We start from the raw sequence: 18302 nt of genomic DNA, 5'->3' as shown, positions 1-18302 counted from the left end.
TACATTCATTGGGGATAGCTCTATCAGCAGTTCTTAGCCAAAATAGCTAAATAAAACCTCCATGTTCAAACAGGGTGCTTCCAGACTAAGGCTTTTATCACACTATTGCTCTGTGTCATTCACCGAGTTTTACAGGGGGTCCAGATGACGTTGTCCTCTTCCACTCATAACCCTCCTATGTTTCTTCAATCTTTTTTCTTATTGCGTACAGTGCTACCACAGAGGCCACTCAGGTGGCCGCCTACAGCGCCAAGCTAAGAGGGGCGCCGGGCGCAGCACTCTCGCGCGTTAGGTCCGAGGATTCAGCTGGGCCTGGGTGGGCGAGATGGCGCCCTGCGCCCGCCCAGCCAAAGCGAAGCCAGGGACGCTGGGGTGGGGTGGGTCCACGTTCGGACTTCCGGAACGCGCCCGGAAGATACAGAGAGAGAGAGAGAGAGAGAATTATGGGTGAATGAGGTGCAGGGGGTCTTTGAGTGAATGGATGTGTTCATGCATTTGTTTGTTTGGAGTGAGTGATGCTGAGTGTGTGTGTGTGTGTGTGCGTGTGTGTGAGTTGTGGGGGATGATTTGGAGGTGACATTCCTATTAAATAATGCATTTTAGACCCATAGACATTCCTTTCCAATTTGTTTGCTATAATTGGCATGACGCATTTCTTGCACTTTAAAATAAATTTCGCAGTTTCAAGTTTTGTGCTTCTTATTTTTTCCAGGAAACATATGTTCTTAAAAATCAAAGTTGGCATTTTTGGTGTGTGTGTGTGTGTGTGTGTGTGTTTGTGTGAAAGTAGCTCACCTTGCCCAGGGCGCAAAATAGTCTGGCACCGGCCCTGATCAGTCTGTTATGGAAGTAAAGCTGGGCTACCCTTCGATTCTAGAAGCACCTGCACTTGACCTCTGAATAGCAGATGGGGGTGACGCTGTGCGGTCTTCGTGCTGAGTGTGTGTGTGGTTCCCCAAGGCACCTGGCTGGCCCTTGTGAGAAACAGACTTAATGGACCTTTGGATCCCGCAGGGCTCTCCTTATGCCTTGTGCAACCCCCGTTGAATTTCCAGGGCAAAAGACTTTTTTAAAAACCCACTTTGCATTCCGAGATGCACTTGGAACTCCCCTCCCTTCTCTTCCCCAACCCACCAGCGACGAGCATTGTATAACCCAGGTGGTGACTAGCAGCCTGTGTGCGTGAGTGAGGGAGCGAGCTGGGGAGAAGAAGATGCAAAAGAGGAGGAAGGCATTCAGCTCGGAGACGAGCCCGCTTCCCTGATACTTTCCTGCGCCTGCCTTCCCCTCCCTTCAGCGGCTTGCAGACAAAGAGCCTCCCTCCAGTCTGCCCCCCCCCCCAACCACTCCTCCCCATTGCATTGCATTGCATTGCATTGCCCAGCAGCAACTGCAAGCCCCCTTCTGGACCAGGGCTCGTCTTCCCCGCCCCCTCGGCCGGCTCCTCTGCGCCTGCAAGGCGAAGGCGAAGGCGGAGGAGGCACAAGATGGCTTGCGCTCGTGTGTGCGTCGTGCTTCTTTGCTGCTCCCTCCCGGCCTCCGCCGCGGCTGGTGCAGGTGCAGGTGCAGGTGCGGCCGCCGGCGCCGGCCCGGCCGATGCGGATGGGGATCCTTCCAAGGAGATGGAGTGCAAGCTGAAGAGCATCACGGTGTCGGCGCTGCCTTTCCTGCGGGAGAACGACCTGAGCATCATGCACAGCCCGTCGGCCTCCGAGCCCAAGCTACTCTTCTCGGTGCGCAACGATTTCCCCGGCGAGATGGTGGTGGTCGACGACCTGGAGAACACCGAGCTGCCCTACTTCGTGCTGGGTGAGGCTCCCTTACCCCCCTCCCTCTCTCTCTCCCCGGCCTGGTGGCAGAGGCACGGGAGGCCTCGCTTGCTGCCTGCCTTAATAACAGGCGCCTCCGTGCACCCCAGAGGCACCCCCGGCAAAGGCACCTTCTCCAGGCCCGCAATGGCGTGTCTCATCCCCCACCCCGCGCAAGGCCCATCGCCGTTTCTGTATGCGGGTTCCGCCGGGCTTTGAGAGGCCCCGGGCAGCAGGCGCTCGCTGGGCGTCCCTTACCCTGGCTCGGTTCGCGAGCGCGGCCTTCCTCCGCTCCCCGGACCAGCCCCAGGGAGAGGCGCTGCAAGCAGGGCGGCGCGCCTGCTTCTTGGAGCCCTCTCCACAGCTTGCTTCCCTGGGCAGCAGAAGCGGCGGCCGGAGGTGGCTCCTTCTCGGCGCACGGTCTCTGAGCGGCGCCGCGGGTGGGGGAGCGAGGGCAGGCGTTGAGACCCCCGTGGGCCGCAAGCGGCAGAGGCAACGGCCAGGAGCAGCTGCTGCCGCAACCCCAGCTTTGCCTGGGCACAGGGCAGTTGGGAATGGGCCCGCCGCTAAGCATGGCCCTTCCAGCTGCGGCTCCCGCTGCTCCGGTTGCCCTTCAGTTGCACAAGCCGGTGATGGAGGAGCACATCCCCGCTTAGCCGGGGAGCGCGCTGGATGGTGATGACCTTGGACCGCGGAGGCGTTTTCTCTCCGCCTAGGCTACCTCACAGTGTTGTTGTCAAGGTGAAATGGGAGGGGGGGGGACACCATGTATGCCGCCTTGAGCTCCTTGAAGGAAAGGCAGGTAGTGATTTAAAATAAAAATAAAAATTAACAGATTGGATCTGACTTGCCAGAGTAAGAGGAAGCAGCTCTGCTCTTTCTTGCTGTCATCTCCATTGCTTGGCAACTGAGCAATGGAGATAGTGAGAAACTGTAGCTACCACTGCCTCCATGGCTCCTCTCTTTCTGTGGCAGGGCAAATGGAATTGGGTCTACACTGAACCGCCCAGAGAGCTCCGGCTATTGGGCGATATAAAAATGTAATAAATAAATAAACTCTCCGTAGGGCTGCCTTTGAAGATGGTTCGGAAGCTGCAGCTCGTGCAAAATGCAGCGGCCAGATTGATTTCGGGAACCAGAAGGTTCAACCATATAACACCTGCTCTGCTCCGCTTGCACTGGCTGCCTGTATGTTTCCGAGCCCAATTCAAGGTGCTGGTTTTGACCAATAAAGCCTTACATGGCTTGGGACCACAATTTTTGTAAACCGCCCAGAGAGCTCCGGCTATTGGGCGGTATAGAAATGTAATAAATAAATAAATAAATAAATAAAAAATACATACCTGACAGAACTCCTCTCCCGACGTGAATATACCCGGTCACTACATTCAACATCTAAGGTCCTCCTCCGGGTGCCTACTCGAGTAGTGTGGCAATGAGGGACAGGGCCTTTTCAGTGGTGGCCCCCAGGCTGTGGAACGATCTCCCTGACGAGGCTCGCCTGGCGCCAACGCTGCTATCTTTCCGGCGCCAGGTTAAGACTTTCCTCTTTGCCCAGGCATATGGTGGCACATCTTAATCACCCACATGTTTAGTTTTTTAACGGTTTTTAATACTTTATGTGTGTATGTTCTGTGTTTTAGAATTTTAAATTTTGTATACTCATTTTTATCTTAATTTTAGAATTTCTGTAAATCGCCCAGAGAGCCCTGGCTATGGGGGGGTGGTATATCAGTGTAATAAATAAATAAACAAATAAAATCACCCAAAGAGAGAGAGAGAGAGAGAGAGAGTGACTGAGTGGAATCACTGGCTGTGCTCTCTCTCTCTCTGGGTGGCCTCTGGGCCCAATCCACTCAGCTGTACTGTGTTGATGGAGAAGGCAAGTGAGTAGAGGCAGCTGCTTCTTGCGGCTATCTTATACCCTCATGCACCCCAGCAAGCGACGGAACAGGCTACAGGGAGCAGCTGCCATTGCTTCTGCTTTCTCCTCTTGGGTGGCTTGGTGAATTGGATTGGGCCTGCCCCTTGCCCAGACGAAGCAGGTGAGTGACCTGAGGTGTTGGCGGCAGTGCTTTGCCACCACCACTTGCTTCTTTGCCTGAGGAGCAGCCACCTCTACTTGTTTGCCCTCTGCTTCTGGGTGTAGGTACTGGGCCCAGTCCTCACTGCTGTCCAGAGGGAGAGGCCAGGTAAAGGAGTAGCTGCTCTTTTGAACTTGCACTTGCTTGCTTTGTTCAGGTGGGAACAGAAAAAAGCTGGGAAGGGAATTGGTGACAGAATTGCAGTGCGTAGGAGGCGGCCCAAAGTGCCCAGTGGGCTTGGTGGTGGCTGGTTCTTCTCAGTAGCAGCTAGTCAGGGGCTGGTGTTGGTGGGCACTCTTGGGCTGATATCTGTTGCCAGCCTTGGCCATAGTACTCGGTTGGATTTACTAACTTGGAATAACAATCCCATGCATATTTAGACAGAAAAAAAAGTCTTACAACTCTCAGCATTCCCATGCTAGCATGTTGTAGGACTTTTCTCTCTCTTAAATAGGCATAGGATTGTCTCCTGGATTATTTAAGCATTTAATTCCCTACTTCTCAGCACACAATTCCTCGAGTAGTTTCCAATACAAAAGTCTGAAAACAACAATAAATTAAAATACACCACAACAATGACAACAGCCTTAACCAAATATAATTTAAGTTAAAACATGGGTCTTAAAAGGCCTTGGAATTGTTTTAAAAATTGCCCAGAACCAATAAGACAGAGACTGAACCAGAGGAACATCTTTGCGGAGAGAATTCCTGAACTGAGTGGTACCACCACAAAAACTGCCCCAGGTAAATTCTATCCTTAAAGTTTCTTTTCTGTGTGCTGCAGTAAACATACACCTCACTTATTTCCAGCACATGTCCTTCTTTCCATAGAGAAGCCATGCAGCCAGGCCAGGGCCTTTTCTACATATAGTAGCTTTGCGCCCAGGTTACATCTCCTTGGAAATAAATTTCCTCCTTGCAATAGCTGTGCATTCTGGTGAGTGAGCCTCTGAGACATGAGTAGTGCTACCAGGTCTCAGGGTTTAACCTGAATTTTCAGAATTTTAGCCTTTGTCGTAGAGCAGGGGTGGGCAACATCAGAAGGTCTGGGAGCCATTTTTGCACCCTAGACTCCCCTGCCCCTCATGGGTAGGGTGACCATATGAAAAGGAGGACAGGGCTCCTGTATCTTTAACAGTTGTATTGAAAAGGGAATTTCAGCAGGTGTCATTTGTATATATGGAGAACCTGGTGAAATTCCCTCTTCATCACCACAGTTAAAGCTGCAGGTGCCCTGCCCTCTTTTAAATCTGGTCACTCTAGTATAGCTCCTGCAGCTTTAACTGTTGTGATGAAGAGGAAATTTCACCAGGTTCCCCATATATACAAATGACACCTGCTGAAATTCCCTTTTTCTATGCAACTGTTAAAGATACAGGAGCCCTGTCCTCCTTTTCGTATGGTCACCCTACTCATGGGCCACCCCCCCACAGGTGTCCAAAATGGTTGGTGTGTGTAGATTGGGGTGGCGTGGCGTAATGACCTTCAGAGCTGCTATGGAGTCTCAAAAAGCTTTTTTGCAATTTCATAGCAGCTACAGATGCCATTTTGTTTCCAAAAACATTCCATTCCCAGGCACTAGGAACAATCAATCTCTTCCACTGTCCTCACTCAGTACCACAGGATAATACCCTAATCCTACTAGGCCTGATCTTGTGATTAGTTAAGTAACACCTTTTGTTGTCAGGCACCACCATTTAGCAACAAACTAGACATAACACTTTCAGTCATATCTATCTATCTATCTCATCGGGAACATTCTGGGAAGGGAGGTTTAACCGTCCCAACCCCTGATATTAACCTTGGAAGGGCAGTTTTCCATTGGCACTACTAGTCTTACAGCAGCCATGTGCATCGAGGTTACACCTCAACACGGCTTTCTCTGCAAGCCACACCTTCATGGCTCCTCCTTCATGCAGCAGCCATGCATTCAGGCTATGGCCTTTCATGCGATGGTGATGCCTGTAAGTAGCAGCTATTCATGAAGATTACACATAGGTACATTCTGTGGTACAACATTACAAAAAAAAACCAAAAAAAAAAAAACCACGCTTCCTGGATGTAGCAGCAATCCATGGCCTTTTCTACCTGTAGCTACGTTACAGATTTCAACCCCATACCTTCATTGTGCAGTAACTATGTATCCAGATTGCATACAGCTATGGATCTCCACAAACCAAGCTATACCATATGTAGTTCTTCCTTGCTATACATGCATTCCCTGGAAAGTCTGATGCATGGGATAAAGGATATGTCATTTGCAACACTCTTGTATTTCAGTGATCATGCCTGGGATTTTCTCAGGTCACATAGATTAATCCATGCTACACACCTCTTGTATAGCATTTACTGTCATAATCATTCATGCCTCCCCTTTGCACCTTACTCAGTCCCTTCCTGCATACCATCAGTAACGTTTCCATGTGGTGAATCCTCATTCATAAGCTTTCTGATGTGCAGTGTTAATTACTGGTCAACAACCTACACAACCAGCAACTCATGAACCACACACCATGGAGATGTTTACAGAGAGATTCTCTTGCATTATATTTCCTGTATTTAATAGCTGTTGGGTATCTTACCCTGCCCCAGTCCAGTTCCCCCTTGCATCCAGGAACAATAAGGACATTGGTTTACCCGGTTCTCACCTAACAACAACCAGTGGGTTGCTGGAATGGCACATTCATGGATTGTTTGCTGCAGCATCCAAATCTGGCACTCTGGGTTGAGGGAGAAGCAATCCAGTGATTTAACCCGTTCTTTGGTGAAACTCTGGTTTGTTTCTCCCTCAAGAACTCAGAGCACCAAACTTGGACATCACAGCAAACAACTCAAGAATGGGATATTCACTTACTCCTGTGTGGCCCCAGCAACCCATGGGTTGTTGTTACATGCGAACCGAGATTTGATTTTTTTCCCTACTCAACAATTTCTGCAAGTTCAGTTAGGTTGAGGATGCAATCGGCCCAAGGTTACCCAATTAACTTTATGGCTGAGAAAGGATTTGAATCCAGAATTGCCCAGTTCAAGTCTAGTAATTTAATTGGTAGTCCAAAAGATTGCTCTCCATTTACTGTTCACACACATTCAGCATATGATATATTTCTCCACCTTGCTTTTCTGTATACATTGTACATTTCCCCCCATCACACCGTCCAGGACAGTGAAAAGGAATGTTTTCAGGCACCTCACTTTCTGTTCAGTTGTTTTAAACCCCCCACCCCATCTCTTTGGTAATTCAGAGTTATGCGTATCCTTATGCAAAACATGCACATCTGCCTAAGCTGCTATCCTAAGTCCTGCAATTTGACTGTTTTCTCTCTGGGAGTTTAATAATTAATTTGCTGTCACTATGTAAATTGCCTGTACTTGAATGGCTCAATAGATGTGTGTTACTCCTCAGCCACTGTTTGGCCACCATTGCTGTATTTTCCTATAAAGGCAGTATGTTTGTCTATCCTGTTGGAGGATTCAGCTCTTAATATTGAAGAAGCCTAGCATTTCAGCTCAGTCTTTTCCATTTCCTGTTCTCCCAACCCCACCCCTCTTTTCAGGAATGCTGGGACAAAAGTAACCCAGAAGACCGGTATCTCACAATACAACTGTGTATGTTTGGGACCTTAAGCTGTTTTCAGACTGTGTAGAGATTCTTCTAGGAGAAGGCCAGTAATGGCAGAACATCATTTTAATACAAGGTTGGGCAACTTGTGGCTCTCTAGATATTTTGGCCTGCATCTCCTATCATTATGCTGGCTGGGATTGATGAAAATTTTAAGTCAAAACATAAGAGCTACAAGTTGCCTACACCTAGTTTAATGAGTCTAAGTTTCTGAGACTTCATTTGGGATTATAGTTCACATTCTGTGCCATTTATTAGTGCATTTTAAATGAACAATGTCCTTGCCAATCCTTATCATAATCACTGATCCCACAAAACTGTGAGGCAGGTAACTGATTTTTCTGTTCTACAGATTTGGAATTGAGAAATAGCAACTTGCGCCCAAGGTTTCAAACCCAACCTTCTCATATCCCAGTCCAGTACGTCAACTGCTGTATGATGTTACCTTTTCCTGCTGTATTATAGAATGATAAGCACTTGGCTTCTTAGAGGTTATCCAGAAAGTGGAGGTATGGTGAAGAAGCAGAGTTTTCTTAGCTTCTCACTCTGCTAGTGAGTATACGGTCTAGTTGCATTAGCATAGGGTGACCATATGAAAAGGAGGACAGGGCTCCTGTATCATTAACAGTTGCATAGAAAAGAGAATTTCAGCAGGTGTCCTTTGTATATATGGGAAACCTGGTGAAATTCCCTCTTCATCACAACAGTTAAAGCTGCAGGTGCCCTGCCCTCTTTTAAATCTGGTCACTCTAGTATAGCTCCTGCACCTTTAAATGTTGTGATGAAGAGAGAATTTCACCAGGTTCTCCATATATACAAATGACACCTGCTGAAATTCCCTTTTCTATGCAACTGTTAAAGATACAGGAGCCGTGTCCTCCTTTTCATACGGTCACCCTATATTAGCATGACATCCAGTCAACCATTACTAATTGGGGCAGGGTGGTGGTGGATCTCTCATCAACGGTGTAAACCTGTGGGTAGGCTGTATTATGCATACTATTGGTATGGTTTATATGATTCTTCTATAAAAAATAAATAAATGCAAGCATATAGAAAATTAGTGTACCTTAGAGAAGGGTAAACTAGTGCTGAGACATGTAGTTTGCTATGTGGAGGGATCTTTTTTTCTTAATGCAGGAGTATCCAATTATGTGAACTCCCACCTGCCATCTGAGGACCAAACTCCATGTGATGCTGAATCTTGTGTACTTGAGAGAGAGGAGGCTGATTTTTTTTAAGACATGCGGTTGGGATGAGGTTGTGTTTTTTGTTTTTATTTTTAAAATTCTTTTTTCTGTCAGTTTGCTGGTAGAAAATCACCCCCCACCCCGGCTAATTTTCCACATGGGTTTAACAAGATATTGTTTGGGTCTCAAAGTGTTGCAAAATAGTATTTGCTGATATTTGTCTTTTTAAAAACAACAACGAAGTAATGAAAAGGGTAGAAAGTATTACATGACTTTTGCATTTGAGTGGTACATTTAAGAATTGTTTGAGCTTCAAAATGTTAGTCATATGGTAGTGAGGGGGTGCTTGCATTGTTTTCAGTAGTGCCCAATGCAGTTCATACCAGGATAAGGCAATTACAACAGCAGTGGACACATAAGGGGAAGAATCATATTTCCCTGGTGACAAACTATTATTTGTTACAAGGAAGTCAGAGCAACATTCTAGCACTCACTAGGGATTTGAATGTAGATTTCCCTCATCCAAACCCAATACTCAAGGCCACTGTGCTACACTTGGTTTTCACATTGTGGCTTGAGTGCTGTTATGTGATGCACTGTTTGAAGAAAGATGTATAGATCTCCCATCCTACCACGCAAAGAAATAATTTTAAATTTGTTGAGCTAAAAATGTCTTCTAAGCAAAATGGAATTTAATAGTGCAGGCTGTTACATTAGTTTTTTTTAAAAAAAATATCCATACACACACCATTTAGACCAGTGGTTCCCAAACTTTTTCAGGTCACCGCCCCCGTGGTTCCACAGACTCATGCCCAGTGCCCCCTAGCCTACACTATAAAAATAGCGGTTTTCAACAATCCACTAAGGAAGATAATAACAATAAAATTCAAAACAGTAGCAATTAATTGAATATTTATTCAAAATCCGAAGCACCTGCCACAGGCTTGCCGAGGGAGGGAGGGAAAAGAGAGTGAACACCTCTGTTTTGCAGCCGGCGTGGCAGGGCACACCAAGCAGGGTATGTCTCTTCATTAGTGTTTTGGTGCTTTTGAAACATTTCAATTCACCGTTAAAAGGACTCTTCTTAAATGGTATTAATACATGCGTGGATTCTTCCCCTATATGGCTTGGACCAAACTACCTTCTCCCATAAAAATGTCCCTGGGTTTTAAGACCTTCTGGATAGGCGCTTCTCGGAAAAGACCACCTCGAGCACCCCCCTGCCACCCCTTTGCCTCTTAGCGCCCCCCTGCCGCCCCGTTGCCTCTTAATGCCCCCGATGCAATCCCACCTCCCCCAAGGGGGCAGTACCGCCCACTTTGGGAACCACTGATTTAGACTGTCAATGATCTAATTCTCCCCCTCCTCAAATAATTATTACAGCACTCACCAGTCATCTAAATGCAGCTCAATTTCTGCCTCTAGAATCATCCATCCATTAATGTTTCAGCATCATCTACATTATATGGTCCTTCCATGTGTGCCTTATATCTTGCATGCAAATTATATAAAGATGCTTGGGGTGCCTTTTTTTAAAAAAAATTGTGGTATGCTTAGAAATACAGTAGGCTGGTCATTTTAAAAGTTTCTGCCCACTCCTCATGCTCTCTGGAAGGTAAAACTCTGAGCTGTGTGAAATGTATCTTGACTCCAGTGCACTTCCACATAAATCCTTATGCATGGACACAAAAGCCTCTCTGACATACTATCTGGATAGTATGTCAGAACGTACTAGATTCGCCGAATCCTGCAGAACGTACTAGGATCCTGCAGAACGTACTAGATTTGCTGCTATTAAATATTCTACAATATTCTGTTAAACAGTCTTAAATTTTCTATTCAAAGCTATTATGGTCTGTTTACTCCTACTTCAGAAGCCAGTGCAGTACAACCAATTGCAGAGCAGATTAACAGAACATAGAGCAAGTAGAGAAGAGATAGTGATGCTTGGTGTAAGAAGAGGTGTTACAAAGTGACATCAGCTCAATGTTGATGAGTATGGGCCTAATTGCCAACTTGCTGTCAATTCAGCGAAAATATGTTTTCCCCACAACCTTACTGCACGTGGAAGCTGAATGGTTTGTGTCGCTTTGCAGCAAGTGCTAGTTGGAAAGGCTCTGGTTACAATAAAAATATAAAAAGGATTCTGCTGAATCAGTCCAAGGATCCATATTTCCTGTTTCCAATACTTCCTGTTTTGTTTTGTTTTTTCAAAATACTCATGATTTATTTTCTACCACAAATAGTACATTCAGCATTTCAAGGAACATGATATTGCAGTCTTGGGTCAAACCTGCTGCACCCACCCTTCTGCCCCAGGATTTTCACCAATTCTCCTTCACATGATTATAACATTTAAAGGCTTATTTTTCTCCTGTTCAGGCCTCTGAATGGCCTCCCTTTTGGTTTTCCCTATATTGGCTTCACGTGTTTTAACTCCTGGTCTAACACAGCAGTTACACGCAACTCCCTGAGTATCCACAGATCAGTTGGCTTAATGAGTAGCTGCACTTGGTTTCTAGCAGAACATGGAGACATTGAAATGCAGCAAGGAGTAGGAAGGCCCACCAAACTCCCTTGATGAGCCAGTGTAGCTACTCAAGGTTAAGCTCACGGCATGGATTAGCTGTAAGGCTTAGACGTGCACCTTCTGAATGAACTAATTAAACCACATGTAGGAGGTGACTGCACACAAACCGTACCAAGTAATGATATATTTTGCTTATGCTCATTGTGTAAGGTCACTCTGGTCTGGCCTCCAATCAGTTATGGCCATCAGAGGCAGTGCTTTAAAGTTAATCATGTGCTGTGTGAAGAAGTATTTTCTTTTGTCTTACTTTCCTGATACTACTGTCAGTCAGTTTCATTTGTTGCTACTGTCTTCCAGTACTTGGACATGAATCAAGGGAGGTGGAGTAATCTCTTTATCCACTCTGTGTTGTTCATAGTCTCATAAACCCTGGCAAGCACCTCCTTAAACTTTACACTTCCTTCAAATTTTCTAGCCTCCTTCCTCCCAAGGGCTCTATGTATGTAACAAAAATAGAACATACATAGTAGAAATAAACACATTTACCTTCCGCCTTTTTAATCCTGGCTGTAGATTGCCAGCCCCCAAAGCAAGGTTTTATAGCACTTCTTGAAAATGTACAGCTCAGCCTTTGATGGACCTCTAAGGAAAATGCGTTTCACAGTTGCGATGCAGTCACGGAGGAGAGCATTTCTTTATGTGGCTTTGCTGTTGAAATATGCAGATTTATTAAAAGGTAGATGTTGAATCAACTGAAAATGTCTTAATTGCTAAGTAGTTAGATTGTATGCCTCTATTTATGTGAGCTTTCTCTTCACAGAGGTGATTAGTATGCAGCTTGTTACTAGTCCTTTTGAGATCTATGAAATGTATCTTTGTGGCTGGGTGTAGGGAGGGAAGAGAGCTAGAGGGTGTGAAATATGCATGGTAAATGTGCACAGAGCAGATTGTGCTGGCAGTAGCTTATCCAGTCTTGGCATAATGCAGGGTTCCAGCCAAAGTAGTCCTTTCCTGCCTCCCATCCACCCACCCCACACCAAAAATTGCCCACATTTATTTCTACATATGAATATACCTCTAGTTTGCCACATGTATGCTTGTGTCCACGGCTCAGTTGTAGCAATGGGGAGGTTGTGAATCAGTGCACTCGCTATGGTCTCTGCTGCAAAAAGTCCTGGTGAGGTTGCCATGGTAACTCACAGCAGAGGCCTGTACTGGCCAGCCAGGCAAAGGTTTTCCCACACAACGTTCTACCTATACATCAGCCTTCCTCGACCTGGTGCCCTTTTGCTGTTTGGACTACAACTCACATCAGTCCCAGCCTGGATTATAGGAGTTATAGTCAAAAGGCATGAACTTGGGAAAGGTTCCGATAGGTGCATAATTCCAGCTTCAGTGCAGAAGTATATTTTGAGTAAGCCATCAAATACATTTCCCCTCCTCTTTAAACTGCGTTTCCCTAAACATTCAGAGAGGAGGAAGCAAAAAAACTTGCATGCTGGAGAAGCCATATCTAATACTCCACAATTCAAGAAGGATGCAGACAAGCTGGAGCATGTTCAGAGGAGGGCAACCAGGATGATCAGGGGTCTGGAAACAAAGCCCTATGAAGAGAGACTGAAAGAACTGGGCATGTTTAGCCTGGAGAAGAGAAGATTGAGGGGAGACCTGATAGCACTCTTCAAATACTTAAAAGGTCGTCACACAGAGGAGGGCCAGGATCTCCTCTCCATCCTCCCAGAGTGCAGGACACGGAATAACGGGCTCAAGTTACAGGAAGCCAGATTCCAGCTGGACATCAGGAAAATCTTCCTATTAGAGCAGTACGACAATGGAATCAGTTACCTAGGGAGGTGGTGGGCTCTCCCACACTAGAGGCCTTCAAGAGGCAGCTGGACAACCATCTGTCAGGGCTGCTTTAGGGTGGATTCCTGCAATGAGTAGGCGGTTGGACTTGATGGCCTTGTAGGCCCCTTCCAACTCTGCTATTCTTTGATTCTATGATATGAAGACTTTGCCACATGCTCTGATGCTGGCATAAATGTCTGAATGGCTTGATTCTTAGCTGTTCTCTTTTTATTTCCTACTGTTTAACACAAGTGTGGTGTGGTCCTTGCCAGGATTAGTTGTCATAGCCAGGTAATACTCATAATCAGTAAGAGACAATTTTTTCACCCCTAGCAGGAAATAATTGGAAGGAGGGTAGATCATAGTTCTTTAATCTATGCAGATATTCACCATCCACATGTTCAATTAATGTGCAGAGAGGGGAATGAGATTGTGCATGCTGCCCCTGATGTAACTCAGCTTGACCCTTAGTGCACAAATATTGGGCCAACATATAATCACACTCTATCACTGCATTTATGTTGTGTAGTTGTGTGCTTTTGTTGTAAAAATAGCTCGTTCCCTGGCGTACCAAGTCCAATACAGCACACAAGGAGGAGAGGAGATGAAGTATGGGTCTAACAATGTTTATTCTGCAGAATAACAGACACAAGGAGCTAATTGCTGCAAAGTGTGTGCCTACCTCGCAAGGGAGGTAGCTAGGTTTTATATACTCACTTCTTTGGTGCTGCATACGTAGACACCATCTAACAGGAAATTTCTAGCTGAAAAAGAGAATACATAGCATTTTCTTTTGGCAAGCATCAGCACAAAGAGATAGGTACTCACTGTTCCTTAAGAGAACATTAACTTGGTTTCTGGTTAACTAGGAATGCTCCGGCCCAGATATTCCGACTTTGCAACATTTCGTTAGCAAATACCGTAGCAACTCTGCCTCAGAGAGGGCACTTTTCCAAAACTTTGAGCACTCTATATACATTATATAGACTTCTTAGCATGCAGAGACCCAGGAGGTGGCCTCCTCTGTGGATGGGTATGTCTGTTTAATTATTTGTTGAAGCTGGATCTTGTGCCTATACATTTAGGATATATAGTCAATGTAGAATTCAATGCCACAATAAACAAGGATTCTGCATATACTTAGAGGAACTCTTTATTACTACCTCTTATGTTCCAGTGCTGGAGTCCTGGCACTGACAGCAGATTAAAAAAACAGCTATCAACACATTGGAGCTAAATTCCTAGCTGAACTTAAATTGCCCATTAATCAGTATCCATTGTTAATGCAAAGCCACAAAGCAAGACAGCATGTGGCTCAAAATAGTATGTATGGATGAATGTAACGGTCTTAGGGCCTTGCTAGACCTGCCGGCTTACACCGGCAGGGAGGCGGGGCCGAGGCGCGCTACCGTTAGCGCGCCTCCCCCAGGCTTCTAGTCGGCAGAGACGCAGGGAGGACGGAAGTCCTGCGTCGTCTGCCATTTTGTTTGTTTGTTTGTTTAAAGGGGCCGCGTTTGGCCCGAAGACTCCAGAGACGGTAAGTGGCTTTTTGAGTTATTTTTTTAAAACGGGGGGGGAGGATGGGAGGGTGGGTGGCACGGGGGGAGGGCGGGGGCGATCGCGCCGCCGCCGCCCAAGCAAGCAGGCGAGCGGCGCTTGCCCGGGCAATGCCTGGGATGGGGCAGCATTGCCCGGACAAGCGCCACTCGCCTGCTTGCTCGGGCGGCGGCGGTGCGATCGCACCCGCCCTCCCCCCGTGCCACCCACCCTCCCATCCTTGCCCCTGCCATCCTTCACCCCCCCCGCCGATGGGCACAGCGCTCCTATGAGCGCTGTGCCAGGTCCGCGGCTTTTCGCAGCGCCTCGCGAGTAAGCGAGGAGCCGCGAAAAGCCGCAGAAGTCTCCACACTTTCCCCAGCTCCGGCCTGAGGCCGGAGCTGGGGAAAAAGCGCGCCATAAGCGCATTGGCTTATGGCGCGTAAGACCAGGCCTCAGCGCGGCCTGTCTCCGGATTCCCCTGTGCGTCATCTGGACGCACAGCAGGGAAGCCGGGTCAGAAGGCGCGCTAAGGCCTCGTCTAGGAAGGCCCTTAATGTACCTGACCCTGCACTTCTATCCGACAAGGAAAGATAGAGTGAAACTAGAATGTATTAAATGTCCTTTGAGATCTTGGACCTTTAGGGTCTTTGATGGGATATGTTCATCCATAGGCCAGAAAGGAAGGCATGTGTGATGTTGCTAACCTCTTCTAGGGAGAGGCCACCTTAATTGGTTCAGCAAACATCCGGGTCCACGTTTGTAGCCTGAGGCCTTTGAGCGAGTTACATTGTATATAAAGAGAAGCTGTGATTTGAAGAGAAGTTGGGTGTTAGAACAGAAACTGCATTTTCTTCTTTGGAGAGATCTGGGGAAGCTGATCTACTGGAGGCCAAGGCAAGGAAGTAGTCCAGTAGATAGCCGTAAAGCTGACTGCTTCCAGCTCATGGAAAAGGGACTGTGTGAGATTTAGTTACACAGAATTCTGTGTTGTCCGTGTGTGTTTAAAATCCAAAAGCAGGGTTGGCAAGTTGCCAGTCTGAGCAGAAGAAAGGCAGGTAGAGAGAAGCTGCTGAACCCTTTACTCTCCAGTTGTTTTTCAGCTCAAAGTTGCCCTTGTGATGTTTTACTGTTTACTGTAGTGGGCTGGAGGTAGCATGGTGGGGAGCACAATTTCCAACTTCACAGATGCGGACTCTTTAACCTGGAGCTGTGAAAGCAACAGCCACTGTCTCATGAACTACAAGCCTAAGGACCAAACTAGATGAAATGGGTGTGTGTGTGTGTGTGAATCTGTAATCAAAACACTTGATGTTTTCCTTTTTTAAAAAAATGCAGGCAAGAATTAAGTTGGATTGTGGTGCTGGGGAGTCCGGGGAGGTTAACTTTCCCCCCTATACCGTTTTCCAAATTACGCCTTTCCAAACTGTTATTTGCCCAGCTGTAGAAAACATGCAGTGACCCCAATGTTTTTCCCAACAGCTCCTTGAAGTTGCGGAAAATTAGTTCGGGAAACAGAAGGGGGAAGTGTTAAGTCCCCTTCCCCAGAATTGCAGCCCTGATCATATTCAGTACCCTCCACCCTCCATGATCATGGATTTCCCTCAACTTGTCTAGTTTGGCCCTTAGTGGTAAGGTGCACTGCACCAGCATAGTGAAGTTAGTGTTGTGATCTAGGTTAGAGATATATGGGAAATTTGTTTCAGTTCGTTTTTGATCAGGACTTTACCTAGTTTGCACCTTCAGGACCAAACATGGACTTGGGTGCAATCTGCGGTGGAGGTCTGAACATTTTTGACCTTGCAATATGACTCGCAGGACACCCACCCACCGCAAAAGCAGTCAACAGCATGCATAGATTTCAAATTAAGTTCATTTCAAAGATGTGCACAAATATGCTTTAATCATGGGAAAAGAATTCATACATTTCAAAATGAGTACATTTCAAAAGCGCATATAGATAAAAACTACACACAGTTGATATGTGCATTTGGAAAAAATATGCACAGAAAAATGCAGAGATTTTCATTCAGAAAAAACAACAACAAAGCTTGCAATCTGATGTGGACTCAAGTTATAATGAGCTTTGTGATGGAATTTGGAGAATTTCGTCCAGTTTGAGTTTTGCTGATTCACACATCCTTAACCTAGGTTAAGGTTATCTAGGTTATCTGTCCCCCATTCAAAACTGCTTTGCAGAGGTGGCCTAAGGGCTAGAATCATAGATATTTATAGAAAGAGTGAGGTGAATGCATGCTCACAGGATGATTCATATCCAAGGCTTTATAAAAAGCTCAAGAAAATATATATACAGAAACTGTGTCAATGATACTTGAATTATGGGAAGCAATGCAATCCAGACATTGCTTCTTTTGCATAACTTGCTCAATTTGAATACTTTGTTCTAAATTTAACATCTATGAAGGAAAACTTGTGGAGGCAGAAGGAGAGGTCAAGAGAATGGCAGGAATAATAGAACATGACTGAACCCATGAGGAAGAGACAGACATCCGTGTCGAACTCAGGAGCCTAGATAACTTGAACAGAGGAGCCTGGTTTCTAACTTATTTCCACAACCAAGAGGGCTAGAAATCTGTTGTTAAAAATAGCTGGGTTTCTCAGATGTTCTGTCCCTTGTGAAATTCGACATATGCAATGGACGTGTTTATATGGCTAGCACAGAGGAATAGCACACTTTTAATTAGTGTTATATCATGGTATTGTATTAGACTTGGAACAAACCTTTGCGTGCAGTCAAGAGAGTGAAGATTGGCCCTCATGGTGGGTATGAAATCTGGAAATCCTTTCTCCAATGTTTTGGTGTCTCCATCTGCTGCTGTTCTCCAACTGAATGTCAAATCCAGAATGCATTTAAGGAGCATAAACTGTATGCAGTAACAATCTAGATAGATTAGTAAGCATGCTGAACAGGATTTTAAACCTTGCTATTAAAGCTATTTTATAGGAGTTTCATGTTTTCAGTAGTTGAGTTGTTTTGCGTTTGCACTGTGGTTTTGACAATTTGATAGGCCTATAGAGGAAAAGACTACTTTAACTAGTAAGTTCACTATGAAGAAGACAAACTAACCCAGATGTCACTTATTAGTAGGGATGCTTCCAAAATTTACCAGAATGGCATGGGAACCCCATATAGAGAAGCAGCAACTACACCACTCCAATAACGTATGAAGAGTGAATTTTAGTTGCCTAGGCCCTGTTTGGAAGTACTTCCCAGACACCTGTGACACTTCACATAAATGTCCTACATCCACAATAGAGTCAAGGGACACCAAAGCTTGACCTCTGACCACTGAAAAACTTATTTGGTTTTCTCAGCAGGTGAGGATTTGACAATTGTGTTAAAAAGGAAGTGTGGGGGCTAAATTATATTCCTAGTACCACATTCTATGCTCTTTCTGTGATTGGGTGGAATGGCATAATCTATGAAAACCTGATGAGTGAAGAAATATGTACCGTTCCCCCTCCCCCAAATGGAGAGAGTTGTATAAAGGTTTCAAGAAAAGGAGACCAGATATCCATATTGCAAACTTGCAATTTGCATCTCTATAACACTCATTCAAAAGTTGATAATGTCAATAAGAAAAGAAGGATAAAGCCCACACCCTTAATTAAGCTACATTTGAGAAAGTGAGTGGAAAATAGCAAACTTTCTGTTGAATCAGACAA

General features: G+C 45.8%; 1 protein-coding gene across 2 annotated transcripts in view; it reads left to right on the top strand.

Annotated features, from left to right (window-relative positions):
• The first annotated feature begins 1487 nt into the window (after positions 1–1487).
• ASTN1 (astrotactin 1) overlaps positions 1488–18302 on the top strand; it is a 259496-nt gene continuing 242681 nt past the window's right edge. For both annotated transcript variants that reach the window (XR_010025831.1, XM_063134053.1), the window contains exon 1: positions 1488–1809. Coding sequence is in view for 1 of the 2 variants with exons in the window: in XM_063134053.1 (XP_062990123.1) it covers positions 1488–1809 (322 nt within the window). In the remaining variant the exon portion in view is untranslated. The remainder of the gene's footprint in view (positions 1810–18302) is intronic.

Source organism: Elgaria multicarinata, chromosome 1 (assembly GCF_023053635.1).
Source record: "Elgaria multicarinata webbii isolate HBS135686 ecotype San Diego chromosome 1, rElgMul1.1.pri, whole genome shotgun sequence".
Lineage (NCBI taxonomy): Eukaryota > Metazoa > Chordata > Lepidosauria > Squamata > Anguidae > Elgaria > Elgaria multicarinata.
Note: the sequence above shows the minus strand (reverse complement) of the source record. Positions and strands in the feature narration are given on the sequence as shown.